Source organism: Channa argus, chromosome 9 (genome assembly GCF_033026475.1).
Source record: "Channa argus isolate prfri chromosome 9, Channa argus male v1.0, whole genome shotgun sequence".
Lineage (NCBI taxonomy): Eukaryota > Metazoa > Chordata > Actinopteri > Anabantiformes > Channidae > Channa > Channa argus.
Window position 1 is genome coordinate 21,444,193 of NC_090205.1, and position 16,925 is coordinate 21,461,117.

Below are 16,925 nucleotides of genomic sequence, written 5' to 3' on the forward strand. Positions count from 1 at the left end.
TGGTACAGGGATTGTTGGCCAGAATCAAACCGCGTTCTGTGTGTGTGTGTGTATGTGTGTGTTTACACTGAGTCTGGTAAACAGCTCTGACCTTGAATACACTTTGCTGTTCAAATTCACCTCGGCTATGGTGTCATTTACATGCACATTCTACTCTGTGTGTGTGTGTGTGTGTCTGTGTGTGTGTGTACATATAGTAAGCATATTTTTCAGGCTCTTTGCTGCCGTGTGTGTGGATGTTATCGCTTATGTGTATCCGTGCTCGTTGTGCACTTGCCAGTATTTTACTCTCCTAATGAAGTATTTCACATGCTGAATCTTTTTTTTATTTAGCATTGAAGTCCAAATCAAATTGAAGAAATCTTTTTCTTGCACCAATGTGAGCTTCTGCAGAAGAATAAATTGAGTTTAATGATTCCCTATATACAATATGTATTTATGCAGATGTGTTATTTTTGCATTTATACATCTTTTCCTTTAACTCTCATCCATAGCTGCATCTTATTATGTCGGCTACCATGAGTCCTCCCCTCTCTCACTTTTCCCCTTTTATACACTTTGTGTCTTTGTAATTTAACGATTAATAATTTTCGATGGTTGAATGAAAATAATTTAGTGTAAGTCTAGCTCCAGACATCCTGCAGTGTTTTTTTTATCAAAGTGTATTTCATTTGTTTTGGGCAATAGTTACAATAGTTCATGTGATTTATGTGTAAAATTCCTGATACCATGATTTTCTTTTCGAGAGAGGAGGGACGGGTGATGGAGATGAGAAGCGTGAGTGCTAGAGTTGATTAGACAGGCACATTGTAGACAAATACAGACAACAGGAAGGAAAAGTTGAGTGCAAAACAAGAGTATTCATATAGCTGCTATTGGAGTAAACTGCTATTGATCTATCATCCACACACCAAATGCCTTTTTTCACTTCAAATAGTGGGAGTCAGTGAGAACAGATTTCTGTGTGTGTGTCTGTGAGGTGAAAGAAGAATGTGTTTTTGACAGTTCGGCTGATTAAGGTGCTGGCATGGAGGAGGAGGGAGGAAGTTTAGAAAAAAAATTGGTGAAAACTGAGTGGGAGATAAAATGATTTATGGGAGATGTGGAAGGAGAGATAAATGACAGCCAAAATATCAGAAGATTGCAAGAACGGGAGCAGAAAAAATAAAGCAGGTGATTAGTGTAGAGAGGCAGTGGGAAAAAGGGATGAAGATGAAAGGATGTGATATCTTCAGACGCTTATGTTTTCCTCTCCACGTCTCTCCTTTCAGTCACATGTGTGCAGATGTGAGCACATGCAGCAAAGGACAGCCAGCGAGGGTTGTGTTAAGATGCCGGCATCTGTGCACTCTAAAGAGTGATGACTATACGAATTGTGCTCGGGTGCATTGTGTATGAAGTTGTCTTAAACTCGTTCATCAAGCAGACGCAGCCATATCACAGCGAAACATCTGCAGCATCTTCTGCAGAGCAGCTGCATTTACTTTGTAACTTTTATCCTCTATATGTTTGCCATACATTTGTCTTCATCCAGCTGCTTATCTTCATCTGTCTCCTCTTTTCCTCCTTCTAGTTTTTATTCTCGTGAGTCTTTTGTCATTTACCCGCTCAAATTAGTTCAGTTGTCTACTGTAATGTTTAGTGTTTCTAGATCATAGGTAATCTAGTGGCTTACAGTTAGGTAAAAGTTGGGTGAAGTGTCCCTTTACCAAATGTAGTATCAGATCATCACCTCCTTTAAGCTTGAGCCTGGAAACTGTATTATCTTCACAAACCCTGGTAGCTTTGGGCAGTTTTATTTGTCAGCACATCTGTACCACTGTTGTGGCTTTTTTTTTTTTACTTGGGAGAAGAATATCTGGTTACCATCAGGATATTTTCTTAAACTTTTTTCCAAACAATCCTGCAGCATAATCTATGTATTAGCATTGTTTGTTTCTGTTTTCATGGATGGCCCTTAAATGCATGAGCAGATGAATCGGGTTGAATTGGGTTTGTGTGTGTAAAGGCCATTTAACATTGTAAGGGTTTGGAGCCTTTTTTTTAAATCTGCCACTTGCACACCTCACATGGCAGATTACTATAATTCTAATATATCAGACGTATCAGTCCACAATTACTTACTCCAAGACAGATTTATTGTTTTGTTCATAGAAAGTGCAGGATCTAGATTGCCATTGTAGTTTAAAGGCTAAGATAAAGCTCAGTAATTGGTGGGTTTTGCTACCTTTTTTGCTACTGACATGCTCCTCAGTGTCTCCCTAGATGTAGATGGAAGTGTACTGTACTGTAAACTCATTTACTATTGGCTTTTCAAGAAAAGCCACTATAAACAGAGTGAATTTAAGCTGACCCCAGCTAGGGTGCTCCAATGAAAGATGACCATCGTTATTCTCAATACAGATTGTTGTTTTTTTTCCAGTGACCAATGGGAGTTACACTCACATGGATGAGGAGGAGGAGGTGGAGCTGTATGGACCTGAGGAGTTTAGCAGCCTTAGTCAGCACACCTACCTACAGGAAAGGTGTGTGCTAATGTTTGCTTTGTGTTGCAATATTGTTATACCAAGCTCTTTAGAAATTAATTACATGCACAGATACAGAAATTACATAATAAAAAATCCAAGTGTTGTTTTTTAGTAATAACATTTACTTACATTTGTTCCAGGGAAACCACTCTCATCTCTACCTCGGCTCAGCCCCAGTCTCCTACTCAGAATCAGCGGCAGTTCCAGCATGTTAAAGCCTCCAAAAGCATGGACCTGGGTACGACTCAGAACCAGCAGCACACTGGTGGGGTGATTTTTCTGTTTATCTGCTCTGCATGGTGACTGCATGCAGCTTATCCACACAGAAATTTAAATATTCCTGCTGAAGCATGCCTCTTGCCTTAATGGCATGTTATCAAAGCCACATGCAGATTGATACAACTGCAGGGTTGCACTGCATACTGTGCCGTGACACACATAGACACAGCTACACGTGCAGGTGGGGGACTATTATGCCTGTTGCATGATTTTGCAATAGTCTGTAATGATGTTTTGGTCTATATGTGTGCATGGTTGCGTTTTATGTGCTTACATGGGTGGGGAAAAGTTGTTGTATTACACATTAAGACTTGGTTTGGTAACTTGCATGTTTCTGTGTTTGCCGCTATGGCTGTTTGTCTAGAACTACTGTACATCTGTGTTATTTCTTACGTTGACATGTCAACTGCTGGGGTACACAGGGGCCATCTTGTGATCTATGCAGAAGTACTATAGCATTGGCACTGACCTGAAGCTGGCTCAATTGTGTGTTTGTGTGTGTGTGTGTGTGTCTGTCTGTGGAGCAAGAATCTCAACCCTCCCCAATTTCTACCAGGCTTGAACCGGCACTGCACAGATGGTGATGGGAATGGGCTGTTAGGGGTTCAGTGTCTTGCCCAGGGACACTTTTTAATATATATATATATACACACACACACACACACACACACACACACAAACACACACACACACACACTTACATATAGCCAGGGCCGGGGATTGAACCACTCACCCTGTGGTCCGTAAGCAACTGCCTTTACCAACTGCTATAGCTGCACAAACCATCAAGCAACACTGAAAATAAATATGTGTGTGTGTGTGTGTGTAGTAAAGATACCTAATGTAAGCATTCAATTTAATGTGACATTAAAAAGATGAAGTAGTGGGACAAAATTAAGATTATATGGGCACTACCATCAATGACAAAGCTGACCTTGCTCTAAGTATTAATGCACTGTCAATGATAAGTGAAGCTACATTCTAGATACAGTAATTTCAGCTGGGCCACACAGCTGCTCGCGTTGTAGAAATGTTCTCTGACTCTAACATAACAGTTTTGGTCATAGTAGTTTTTACATGCTGGTATAATTTTAAATCAGCCTCTCTTGATCTTTCTATTACTGTTTTCAAACCTGTTAGCACTTAATGTCTGTAAATTAATAATAATAATAGTGTATAATTCTCATGTGTCAGATTTTTAATCAGTGTCACCAAAGTATTTTGTGCAAGTTGAGAACAACATTTTAACAAAATTAAATTTCCACTTTTGTAATACTGTTAAGTTTTGAGTCCATGCTACAGTTAGACAAGACAGAAAAATACAAAGTGAGACAGACACAGTGTCTTCAGCATATAAATCATAGGTCAGTTAAATAAAGTCATTTTTATATTAATATGTCCGGATTTTATTTTCTTACCCAGCCTAATGAAACTTTAAGAGTAATTTAATATTAGTTGTAATTTAGTTCTTCTTTTCCTTGTTTTTTCTTTGTCCTTCTCACTCTCTCCATCTGTGGCTCTTCTCTCTATCTGACTTCACCTCGGTCAGTTTGACTCTCTCCTCATCCTATTTTGTTTTCACCAAGTTTCTATCAAATAAATTCAGGAACTCAGTTAAGTATTAAGTTGTGTGTTAGTATTTAATTGAGTTGAAACATTCTTCTGTGTGTGTCTTATGTGTATGACATCTGGAGATCTGCTGAAGTAGGCACACACTCACACAAACTACTGGGCTGCCTGAGCAATCGTGGACTGACCGCAGACAGATGCCATCAGACGCACACACAGCTAGAATTACACTTTAAACTTGCTTTTCATTAGAAAAAATATTTACTGGTAGAAGCCATGTCACTGCTTGGTTTTTGTGGTCTAAGTGTGTGCGTATGCATATTGGTGCAGTGCCTTCAGTCAATGTGTTCCTTGGCATTGGACTATTTTTTTCTTTAAAGAGGAGTGATGAAAAGCAAAAGAAAGACTGGAGAAGAAGCAGAAAGTGAGAGCAGGATTAACAAGAGGCAATGATAGAGGGAATAGTGATCAAAGGAGGCAAAGAGGGAGGAGAACAGCAATAGATGGAATGTGTGTAACTAAAGAAAAAATGAAAACATGGAAGGAGACATGAGGGTAAAGGGCAGAAGGTGAAAGTGATATAGAAACTGCAAAAAAAAAGAGAAATGGGATGAGAGACTGAAGGAGAGAAGGGAGGGTGAATGACAAATGAAGTTTAAGGGAAGGGAGGAAGAGGAATTACTTCAGTAGCAATGAAGCTGACTTAACATCACAGAAAAAAAAACAGCCATTTTGTAAGACGAGACAGAAAGAATAATAGCGTGTTAGAGAATCATGTAGACAGGAGAGCCTGGAAAGAAAGCAGGAAGGAGAACCACAATAATGTTTTTAAAAAGTATTTTGAGGGTTAATGGGTTGCCTTTTCCACAGTTGGCACGTTGGACACAAGAAAAGGAAAACGTGGAGATTAGGAAATGGTTGTCACATATATGTATGTAGGTGCATGTTTGTATATTAATGTGTTTGTTTTGTTTCAGTGGCAGATGAGAGCAACATGGGATCCTTGGTTGGAAACACTGCAGGTGAGCCAGACACAGACAACCTCTAGCACACCTAGGGCTCAGAGAAGGGAAACCTGAAGTGATTTTGGTGTGTTGAAAGCACATATGGACTCAATTTCTGGCCCTATTGACTTCCGATTTGTCACTGCACTAAAACAAAGAGAGTATACAGTACTCATTACACACAGTATGATACAGAATAGTATTGGGGTTTGTCTTTTTCCTACAACCAAAACAACCTCTGCTCTTTCTCTTCATCGTATCATTGCCCTGTTTTAAGTCATAGATACATGCCACTTCTCCACACCTCGTACTTGTGGTATCTCTTACACTCATGGCTCCTTTCTGTCTTTCTAAAAATATGTTGGTTTGTCAAAAATAAAAGACTTGCCTAACAACTGTAGAGGTATTTGGAGGACTTTGACTATGATCATCTCTCACATGTATCGTATGCATAGACGAGCTTGTTCTATAGGGTAGGAGACAGAATTAGAGAGGACGACACAAGCACTAGGAAACTGAGATGACTGAGGACTCAAACACTCAAACCTTAGTAACCTGCACACTGTTTCTTTCAAAAGTTTGATATTGAACTTTTTTCTTTAACTTTGCCTTGAAGTCTCCCTCATTGCATTTGCAGTTACATACTTGAATGTAGGGGCACAGTACTTCATTCCACTGTATCTGTGTTGCTTTCTGCCACGTTATTCTTGTCAATCAGTCCACCCTTTTACACATTCTGCTGTGCCTCAACTTTCATACATGCTGGTACTGACATTTATGCACTAGGTTAAAAACAATTCTTAAAGGACACCTTCACTGATTTTGAACTTGCTTCTTCTGGTTCTAGTTTAGGTAGTATATGTACATAAATGCCATTAAACTTCCCACATCAAAATGTGTCTCTACTTTTAGCTGAAAAATGCCTCCCGATGGCATCACTTGGAGGAACCTTCAGTTCAGATTAGGTCATCTTGTTGCTGAGAATATGAATGTTGTAATCGTGGTCAATCTGCTTTTTGAGAGCTCCTCTGGATGACATCATCTGAACTTCTAATAATAAAAAATTTGAAGCAAGAGAAATATTTGAACATAGGGATGTCAGAGGAATGTTTAAAAGCATTAACGTGCATTTACACCGTAAACTAAAGCCATAGAGAGCAAGATGGAAATGAGTAAAGTTACTCTTTAAGGAAGAGAGCTGATATGAAACACGGTATTCAAATAACACAAGGCTGTGTGGTAACAGTAATTTTATCAGGGTGAAACCCTAATAAAACAATAATGAATCATCTTCCTTTACCACGGAGATACGGAAAATATATATATATATTTTTATCTTGGTTTTTTTGGTTAAGTGAAAAAGTCCAGAAAACCATGTGCCACACTGACCCTCCACTAGGGACAGCGGTTAAATGTGTCTGGACAACATGTGCACCTTCAGACTTCAGTGTTAGAACCATCCTCTTACCTGAAATTAGCTCTAAATCGTTTCTATACCAAACCTGGTTTGACATTAGTCAGACTTAAGACTTGTTACCTGACCATTAAGTAACCTAATCAAATCTGATCTGTGCTGCTGCTGTTCAGTAGCAGAAAACAATAAACTTACTAAATGTAAAAAAAAAAAGGAAATATTAATAATAACATGTAAAAACACAGTGGCATCTGCAGATTTTGCAGGCAGAAGCACATGATTGCAGTAAATGATGTCCACTTGTGTTTCCACTTGTGTTCCCTATTGCTTAGACCAACACAAAGGCACAGACACACAGCCCTTGGGGGTCCTCGGTCTGCCTCCTATTTTGCCTCTGTTTACTTGTATTGACTGAAATATTGGACAAGGACAGGCAGCACGACACTTTCAATAAGTTCTAGTGTGCAGTTTTGTTTCATTCATTTCCCCCCTTCATTTCCTTCCTTCAGTGAATCTAAATTACCTGGATTTTGGTTGAAATTATATCTGACTGGTGGCAAGTGAATGCTGAATCTTTTTTTTTCTCCCATCATATCTTTTTTCGTTTTTCTTTGAATTTCCAAGTTTCTAACCTTTCACATTTTGACGATGTTTTCCTCTGTTGTGTCATTGTTCAGTGTCCGGTAAAATATTTAGAGGCCCAGTTGTTCTTCTCTTTCATTACTATACTTTTTTTTTTCATTGCTAAATGTACAGTATTTGCACATTTCTTATACCTTCTTATACTTGTGTTTTTAATGCCACATTGCCCAGAGGGTTGATAAAGAGAGTGTGTCTGGCAAGCATGACTTTTTTTTTTACCAACCCACTTTCTTTCACTGTGCTGGGATGTCAGACAGCTGCATGGTAAGAGAGCGTTGGGGTGCAGGTCCCAGAATCCTGACTTCTGGGAATGCTGTCTTCACTTCCAACACTGGTCTTTCCCTCCACGCCCCCAAAAAAACCACTGGGCAACTGCACCACAAGTACACGCACAAACACACACGCAATTACTGTACAGTAATGGAAAGTCTCCATCATCCTGTGGAAAATGTGAACCTTGGAAGATTTTATATTAGGCTGTATTATAATTTTGCAGCATCTGAGATGCAAAACGATGGAAATAGGAGCCAATATTACAAATCGTGTGTGTATATGTGTGTGGAAATCTTTCCTGAGAGTTAGTGGGTTCGTGTGACCGAGTGCATTTTTGTGAATAAATGCGTTTCCCATATGTGGAGGCTGCTGTTGCGCAATCTGTGGATCTCCCTTTTTGTAAATTGAAAAAAAAAGTTTTAAAATGCATATTATTCAGCATTGCAATATTAAAAACATGGATGCAGAATTGAAGCACACACTACTTGATTTTGTGTCTTTGAGGTCAGATAACCTGGACCCTTCTGTAGTAGCACAGTTGTTCCATCAATAAATCTCAAGTGTGTCTGTGTGAGAGAGTGTGCGTTTTGCCTCCAATTAAATTCCAAACTGATATAATTAAATCCACTGTCATAACAAATGATGTTACTGTGCAGACACAAACAATGTAAAGGTGCAAGAATAAAAAAATAACTAAAACACAATCTATCAGTCGGTATCTGTCTCAAGCATGGACTGAACTCCCTTCTCAAGCCCGTTTACATAGGACAGCCCAGTTAAACACACACTCGCACACATACTGTAGAAAAAAACTGCTGACAGGACATAAAACAAACGGGTGCAGCTGTGTTTTTTCCACCGTGTTTTCCTTTGGTGATGGGGACAGCCTGGAGCCCTGCATGCGTGTGTCTTTTAGAATCGTTATAAGGGAGATGTTGCCGTGTGAAAATAAGCAGTCCGCAATGAATATCCACAGGAATGATGAAAAGATTAACAAACGTTGATTTGTGGGCCTGCTCATGTGTGTATCTACGGTATTGTATTTATACTGCTGACTACAGGTGACTACAGACATCTTCAGTTATACACTTATTAAAAATGTGTGTAAGAGCTGTGAATAGACATGTCCTAACACACATGCTTGTTAAAGCAGTGATGATTAGCAGAATGGTTCTGCTTTTGTGGATCTTTATTTCTCTCATCAGTCTTCACTTGTGAGGACACACAGCTATACACAAACAAACCCAAGTCAAGTTTTTCTTGCAGTATACTGGTATTATAAAATACTCAATAGCCCAAATTCTTGTCATGTTTTATTTTTTATTTGTAATGTTATGTCTTTGTGTTGGCTAATTTCTCTCCCTCCTCCCATCAACAGCTCCTCTCTCATTCAGTTACTCGTTTTGTTGCCAACGCCATTCAGGCTTAGACCCTGACAAACAGGCAGAGGAGCTTAGCACAAACATCTCTCAGAAAACGTATGAGTGTGTTTGGGGGGGGTAGTGTGATGCTTAGGGAGGCTGATGCAGTCTGAATCTCTCCCTAGTGGAACTTTGACTTTGACAACAGTCACACACTGACAAGCTCTGCCAAAACTATGTCTTTAGAGAGCCACATCTTACCATATCCCTTTTCTGTCTCCTTCACTCTGTGATTGTCTCTTCATCTCTCTTTTTTCCGGGATTTTGCTTTCCATTGTTTCTTGGTCTTTGTGGCTTATGCAGACTTTGCTGTGGAATTAACCTGAGAGCCACCTTGTTAGGCTGATGTGGATTGATGGATTAATTTGTCGCATGGTGAACAGCCCTTCGAGTGTGTCTGTGTGCATGTGTGCGAATGCTACTCGATGCCACCACACATTACACATATTCAAATGGCTGAACTAAGCAAGCCCAGCTTCCCTATCGTTTTTTCCATTATACTTCACTCATTCTGGTCCTAAATAACTTGCCTGTCTCAAAGTATACTGGATGCCCTTTGACCCATCTCCGTCTCCACCAGTAAGCCAATTAATGTGAGCAGTAATCAGGAGATGGTCAGTGCTGTCGTTTCTTGCTGGTGCAGCCATTCATCTCTATCAGGCTCTACATACTGTTTACTGACATGTGCTGTACTGTATAGTGTATGATCGTTAAGAGAGAGATAGGGAGCGGCACCACATAAGAGAGGCCATTTGTTTTTGTCCTGGACCAATCAATTACCTTCCCTGTGATGGATTCACTTTGGAGTTTTGAATGTGTTTTGAAGAGTCTGTGTGCTTGCTTTTACATTTCAGAGCTACGGCAAATTGTGTTAGAAATAATATTAGGAAATAATACTATTACTAGTAAGCAGTTTTTAAGATAACAGACACATCCCATACTCTTCTTCTGCATTGCAGTAAACACTGTCTTGGTCAATACCTTGACCATTCACTATGGTAAGATTTATGACCTTTTTTAAACACATTGAAATAAAACATCAGTTTCAGCCTAGTATGGTGCCTTCTGGGTACTGAGTCCTGTCTAGTCCACTATGTTACAAATTTGCATTATTTTTAAGTATTTATTTCAATGTGTTTTTACATCAAGTGCAATGGGAACCTGTAAATACTGAGCTGAGACATGAGATTGAGGATGATGTCACATGTGTTTTATTGTTTATGATGCCTATTCAATTATTATGAAGCCTAACGGGATAGCAAAACCTCATTACATCTCCTAGGAGACTGAAGCACATAACACACATAATAAACAAGAAACTGTTACTTACAGGAATGATCTTCTCTTCACAGACAGTTCATAGGAGATACACACATGTACACTGACACTCTCAGTAGTGTGCACACCTACCTCTTATGAGTCCTTATAGGTAGGGGAAAGTACATAAACATGTATTTACATATATAAACATTATACTTAAGAGCTGTACCATTGTAGTTTGAGGAAATAAAACTGCAGTACATCCTGCCATCGCAGCATGGTTAGGTAGTGAAGTGTTCTTCTACCCTGACGGCCAACAAAGGGACGTCCGACACTGATAATGCTATTTCTGGGTGTATATTGATGCAAACATAGCATGCAGAAATTGAGTAACTCCCACTTCTTCTTCATCTCCTGAAGTGTGGTTTGGTGTACTAGAAGTTGCTGGTGTTGTTGAGTCTGCTGGCTGTGTTGCTGCAGCCTGCTGCTAAGCTGCTCCTCTGTGTAATTTTGACTTTGAAAGTGGCCCATTGCTTTCCTGCCAACAAAATAGCCCTGGGACAGCTTGGCGTTCATTCTTTGTGTTTTGTTTTTAATTTTTTTCTCTTTCTTCTCTCCTACTCTCTCTTTCTCTCTAGTTGTCACTCCCATACTCTCTCTTTCATTCCCATTCCTATTCTCTCTTTGTAGCATCCTCTCACAGTGTGTTTTCTCTGCCAGTCCCCCACTCTCCTTCTCCCTCTCGTCTCCTCACACCACTTTGTTACTCTTGTCTTGCTTGTCACCCCTCCTCTCTCTCGCTCTCTCTCGCTCTCTCTCACTCTCTCTCTTTAAAAGCAGCTTAATTCTATCATCTTACAGTTGGACAGCAGTAATTACATTTATGACACAAATCCTGCTTCTCACAGCAAAATACTTTGTGTTTGAGAAATCAAGTGTGTTTATGCGGATGCATGTTCATCTTCCAGTGTCTTTGTCATTGTAGCTGTATATCTATCTGGGTGTGTGTGCGTGTGTGTGTATTTTTGTAATTGTGCTGTTCATGCCCTGATTACACAGTCCAACACCAATAAGCTATTTATAATACTGTTTATTTCATGCTACTATCTAACCCTTAGCAAACACTTTGTCTGTGTTAGGCTTTTTAAAATGACTGCAGTTAACCTCAAACTTTGTAGATCCTCTAGTGGAGAATGAACCTTGACCTTGGCTCATTTCATTTAAGTTTAAATAAAAACAAACATATTTCATATGGGATGTATTTAAATGCAAAACGTAACACATGACTGAACCTTGATGTGTACAAATCTAGATGTGTGTTTGTTTTAGGACTAAGATTAAGCATTTATTGTAAGTTTAAAGAAACCTTCACTTGTTATTTTAAATATAAGGGCGTTTGTTTTTTGGGGATGTTGTTGGCGACTGCAAACTCGTTGGTGAGTTTTGGGTGTGTGACAAAACTCTGGGTGACATGTTTTCTCATTCAAAAACTTTTTTTTTTTTCATATGTTGAGCCAAATGTTCTGAATTCCACATAAGATCTCACATATCTGAAGTTGACCTTTGCTCACTCTTACTGTGACTCTGTGTATTTCAAGAGACTTTTTTTTTTAAACAATATACCAAGTCGTTGTGGAATAAAGATCAAGTCACTCAGTGGAGTGGTGTTTTTGGCTGATTTCTTATATGTTGAACTACTATGTAAATAAGTCAGTCCAGTTTGCAGACTGATGGACCAATAATTAGAAGCAGTGCAGTTTTAGTTCTAATTGGATTGATGGAAAATGTTATTAATTCAGAAAAAAAAACACAAGTTGTCCTTTAGAAAAAGTTTTATATTTTTATATAAGCTAGTTTAATTTAAGCTGCAATCGAGGGTTGATTGAATATCAATGGCTCACATAGCAGTTGAATGATGTTCACTGCTTCCATATGTATCTGAATGTCATGTGGACTGCGTTTATGGATGGGGGTGTCATGCATTATGGCCCTTGTCCATCTCCTATCCTAGCAGCTGACTTACATTATGCATGTGCATATATTCTGTGTGTGGTATTACTCCGTGTTTTTGGTTAATGGTTTTGTAAATAGATGTGGAAGTCACATCAGTCCTCTCATCTCCTTTGCTCTTAGAAAACGCACACACACACACACACACTCACACACAAACACACACACGGAATGAGCAGTCGTGTGTGTATAGGGAATCATTAGCTAAAGTGATGCAGGTTTAGCTATCATGAATCACAGTGGCATCATATCGACAAGGCAGTGCCAGCAAGGAATCCAAAATGTGTGTATGTGTGTAAGGATTACCAGTATTTTGAGCTGGCAGCAAGCCCGTTTTTTTTCCCTCTGTCCCCATTTTTCTCTGTCTTCCTTTCTTCCACCGTGGTATCCCCTGGAGGTAACTTAATTTGCTCTTTCCCTTCCTCCGTTCCTCCTGTCCCTTTTACCTCCCATCCCGCCTGCCGTCAGCATCTTCCCTGTTTTATTTGACACAACGATAAACCAAATTGGAAGGCCACATTACCTTCTCCCCCTCTTTTGTTTTACAACTAGCAATCCTCGCAATTGGTGGGAACATCAGTGGGCTACAGGTTTCAACTTCAGCAGTCAGCATGTTATTAGTTTTGGCTTTGTGTTTGTGAACACAAGGTTAGCAACAGTTGTTAGGTTCTCTCGTTAATGAAGAACATGCAAGGTTGGCATGGCTCCCTTTTTTCACCACTTGGAAATTGTACAAACATAGGACTGGGAACCTTCACAACTCATCTTTATGTCCAATCCCTGTTTTGCTCTCCCTTGAATATACTTCAACCATTGCTCTGTGCTCTCATCCATCGCCATCATCCTTTCCACCGGATCCCTCCCTCCCTCCCACAGTAATATCTCTCAAAGTATACTTGTAATGATGGATGGAGAAACAGAAACAGAGAAGCCGACTTCACATCCATCATAAACTCAACAACAGCATAGTTAACTGTCTCACTGTTGTTTTTCTTGGCTCTGCTCTAAAGAGTTTAGATACATTGTGGTCGTCCTAAGTCGCCAGTCTGTGTTGCCACAGATTTTTAACCCAATCAGAGTAAGCCACAGCAAGGATAATCCTATTTAATAGCCTGATCAGACCTGATCACAACTGGCCATTTCCTGCCATATACAGTACATGATTCACAGGTTCTTTATTCTTTGTTGTTGTTGTTTTTTTCAATCTCTGTGATGCCAAACATTTATATTGATATTAATAGAATTACAAGAAACAATTAAATGTGTCTCCCTTTGTGTGTGTCCCTCTGCCATGCCAGCACCATCAACTCCTGTAGAACTGGGTCCTACCCTTGGCTTGAAGAAGTCGAGTTCATTGGAGAGTCTCCAGACGGCCATATCAGAGGTTAACAGAAAGAACGAACTTCTCCCTTTCCACCGTCCTCGCCCAAATATGGTCAGGGGCAGAGGCTGCAATGAGAGCTTCAGAGCAGCTATTGATAAATCCTATGATGGGCCAGCTGAGGATGATGATGGTAAGAGATAAAAAGGATGTCAGTGCCTGGTTAAGTTTGGAGAATGTGGTGTTTTTGCTCTGCATATGAGCAGAATTGTTTGTACGTGTATGTATATCTGCAGTAAATCACTTTAAAACTTTTCTGTATGCACGCCTATCTGTGATGTCTCAACAGCTGTTTTTCTCTTGACAATGCAAAAAAGGACATAAAATACTTGATGGGCTTTTTCATTACTGGATGTTGATATTTTCACTGGATGTTTCTCTTACTGTAATGCTCCATATGTTGCCATTTCTAAAATTCTTATGTATATACAGTAACTCAAAATTAATGGTTGACACACTTAATATCTTTAGTGCCTCTAAAGAGATTTGTTTTTACTTTGAGCATAATTGGCGAGTACTCCTGCCTAACCTTTTTTATGCAGGGTGTTCCTCCATAACACATTCATTCAAGTGAGGAAGGGGTTTTTACACCTCAAATCAACACATATGAAGCAATGCAGCCATGTTTTGCTGCAATATTTGACTCAGTGTTGAGTAGAGCTTTTTGCTTTAAATATTTATACAGGAGCTAAATGGTAGCTGTTTGGTTTGCTTCAATGGGAGGTGCAGTTCAATTCCCAGCAGTGTTATTAGCAGCAAACTCTTATCAGTCACCACCAGAGTAATGAGTCGGGCTGTTTCAGATCACTACACTCACACAGGATAGGACTAATAGGCCATGTCAACACCACACGCATGCAGTGGCCGCATCTGTCACCATCTTTCTAAATGTTCAACACTTTGAGAGTTGCTGTTAATTGACAGAGAACTGTTCTCTGAAGTGCACTAAAGAGATCTCACTTTTTGCTTCTCCATGTGTGTCTGTCTTTCTTTACAGTTTCTGTGATGTTAAACTCCATCTTTTACTCCGGTGTCCAAAGACAAATGCTTGTCAAATGTTGCCTGTAATGAGTCGGTTTTACCTACAGACAGTTATTATAACATTATATCATATTAGCAGGGTGGCAGGCAAGGCGGGAAGTCTCGGCATGCTGATCCAATGCATTCGTAAGCTGGTTCTGGGAACATGTAATGCCACCTCTCTGATGGGGAAGGAGCCTGAGCTGGTGCGAAAGGTTCAGCTATACCAACTAGATAAATTTGAGTTTACCTCTACAAATAGCACTGGCTCTGGAATGCGGCCACTGCATGGCTCTGGAACCAGACTCCTGTAGAGGGGCTGGACCCTTTTTCTTATTCTGGAGTTGCCCAGAGTGAGAGCACTAGGCGGGTATGGGGATACTCACGAGTCCCAGACCGAGTGCTGCAGTGTTGGTGTTTTCCCCAAGGAACAAAAAGGTCACCTCTATGTGGCTAAAAGTTGGTGAAGGAAAGCCCCTGTCTGTTGTTTGTTCTTATGCATAAAACAGCAGTTTAGAGTATCTGGTTGTCTTGGAAACCTTGGGTAAGGTCCTTAAGATTGTAACACACATTGTTCTGTTGGGGCACTTTAATGCCCATATAGACAATGAAGGAGAAACCTGGAGGGGAGAGATTGGGAGGGACGGTCTGCCTGGTCTGAACCCGAATCGTGCTTTGTTATTGGAGTTCTGCTCCCAGCATGGGGTTGCTCACACGTGTACCTGGTACCAAAACATCTTAGGCCTCAGGTCAATGATCGACTTTGTGGTTGTATCATTAGATTTGAGGCCATATGCCTTGGACACTCGGGTGTAGAGAGAAACAGAGTTGTCAACTGATCCCCAACTGGTCGTGAGTTGAATCCAGTGGTGGGGGAGGATGCTGGACAGACATGGTAAGCCCAAACTTATGGTAAGGGCGTGCTGGGAATGCCTGGTTGAGGCCCCTGTTCGTCTGATCCTTAACTCCCATCTCCGGAAGAATTTCTCCTGCATTCTGGGTAGGGCTGGTGACATGGAATCTTAGTGGACCATGTTTAAAGCCTTCATTGTGAAAGCGGCCACTCCACAGGCACTGTACCCATCCTCCACATGAAACTGAACAGGCGTGTCAACCAGGACAGCTCGACAATGTCCATAGCTTTCAGCTTCGAGGGTTTGTGTGGGGTACTGTTGGAGTATCGGCTGTTGTTACGAGCCAAACGGTCCTTGTACAACTGGAGTCTGAGTTTTGTTCGTATTCTTGGTAGTAAGTCAAACACGTTCCCAGTGGGTGTTGGCCTCCGTCAGGTTTGCCCTTTGTCACCGATCCTTTTCATGGAAAGGATTTCTGGGAGCAGCCGGGAGAAGAAGAGTGTCTGGTTTGGGGACCTCTGCTTTTTGAAAATTATGTGGTTCTGTTGGCTTCATCACACCGTGACCTTCAGCAAGCACTGGGATAGTTTGCAGCCAAGTGTGCAGCGGCTGGGATGCGGATCAGCAACTCCAAGTCTGAGGCCATGGTTCTCTCCCGGAACATGGTGGATTGCCCCCTTCGGGTTGGGAATGAGTCCCTGCCCCAAGTGAAGAAGTTTAAGTATATTGGGGTCTTGTTCACAAGTGAGGGTAAAATGGATCGTGAGATTGTTATGTGGATTGGTGAGGGTCAGCAATAATGCTGACATTGTACTGAATTGTGGTGATGAAGAGGGAGCTAAGCCACAAGGCGATGTTCTTAATTTACCAATCAATCTATGTTCCAGCTTTCACCTATGGTCATGAACTTTGGGTTATGACCGAAAGAATAGGATCCAGAGTGCAAGGGGCTAAAATGAGTTTCCTGCAAAGGGTGCCTGGGCTCAGCCTTAGTGATAGGGTACGGAGTCCTGACATCCGAAGGGAGCTCGGAGTAGAGTCTCTGCTCCTCTGCGTTGAAAGGAGTCAGTTGAGGTGGTTCGGGTGTTAAATAAGAATACCTCCTGGGCGCTGACCACTGGAGATCTTCCAGGCATGCCCAACTGGTAGGAGACCCCGTGGTAGACCCAGAACATGTTGGAGGGATTATATATCCCATCTGGCCTGGGAATGCCTCGGAATTTAGCCATAGAAGCCAGAAAACGTTGCTGGGGAGAAGGATATCTGGAAA

At 40.7% G+C, this 16,925-nt stretch overlaps 1 protein-coding gene across 13 annotated transcripts in view; it reads left to right on the forward strand.

Annotated features, from left to right (window-relative positions):
• The window catches only part of LOC137132570 (partitioning defective 3 homolog B-like), a 200,800-nt gene that overhangs the window by 96,468 nt on the left and 87,407 nt on the right, over positions 1-16,925 (forward strand). For 12 of the 13 annotated variants that reach the window (XM_067515274.1, XM_067515281.1, XM_067515277.1 and 9 more), the window contains 4 exons: positions 2,423-2,525; positions 2,669-2,793; positions 5,354-5,398; positions 13,699-13,914. In XM_067515274.1, the coding sequence (XP_067371375.1) occupies positions 2,423-2,525; positions 2,669-2,793; positions 5,354-5,398; positions 13,699-13,914 (489 nt within the window). The remainder of the gene's footprint in view (positions 1-2,422; positions 2,526-2,668; positions 2,794-5,353; positions 5,399-13,698; positions 13,915-16,925) is intronic. The other variant, XM_067515278.1, reaches the window with a different exon arrangement.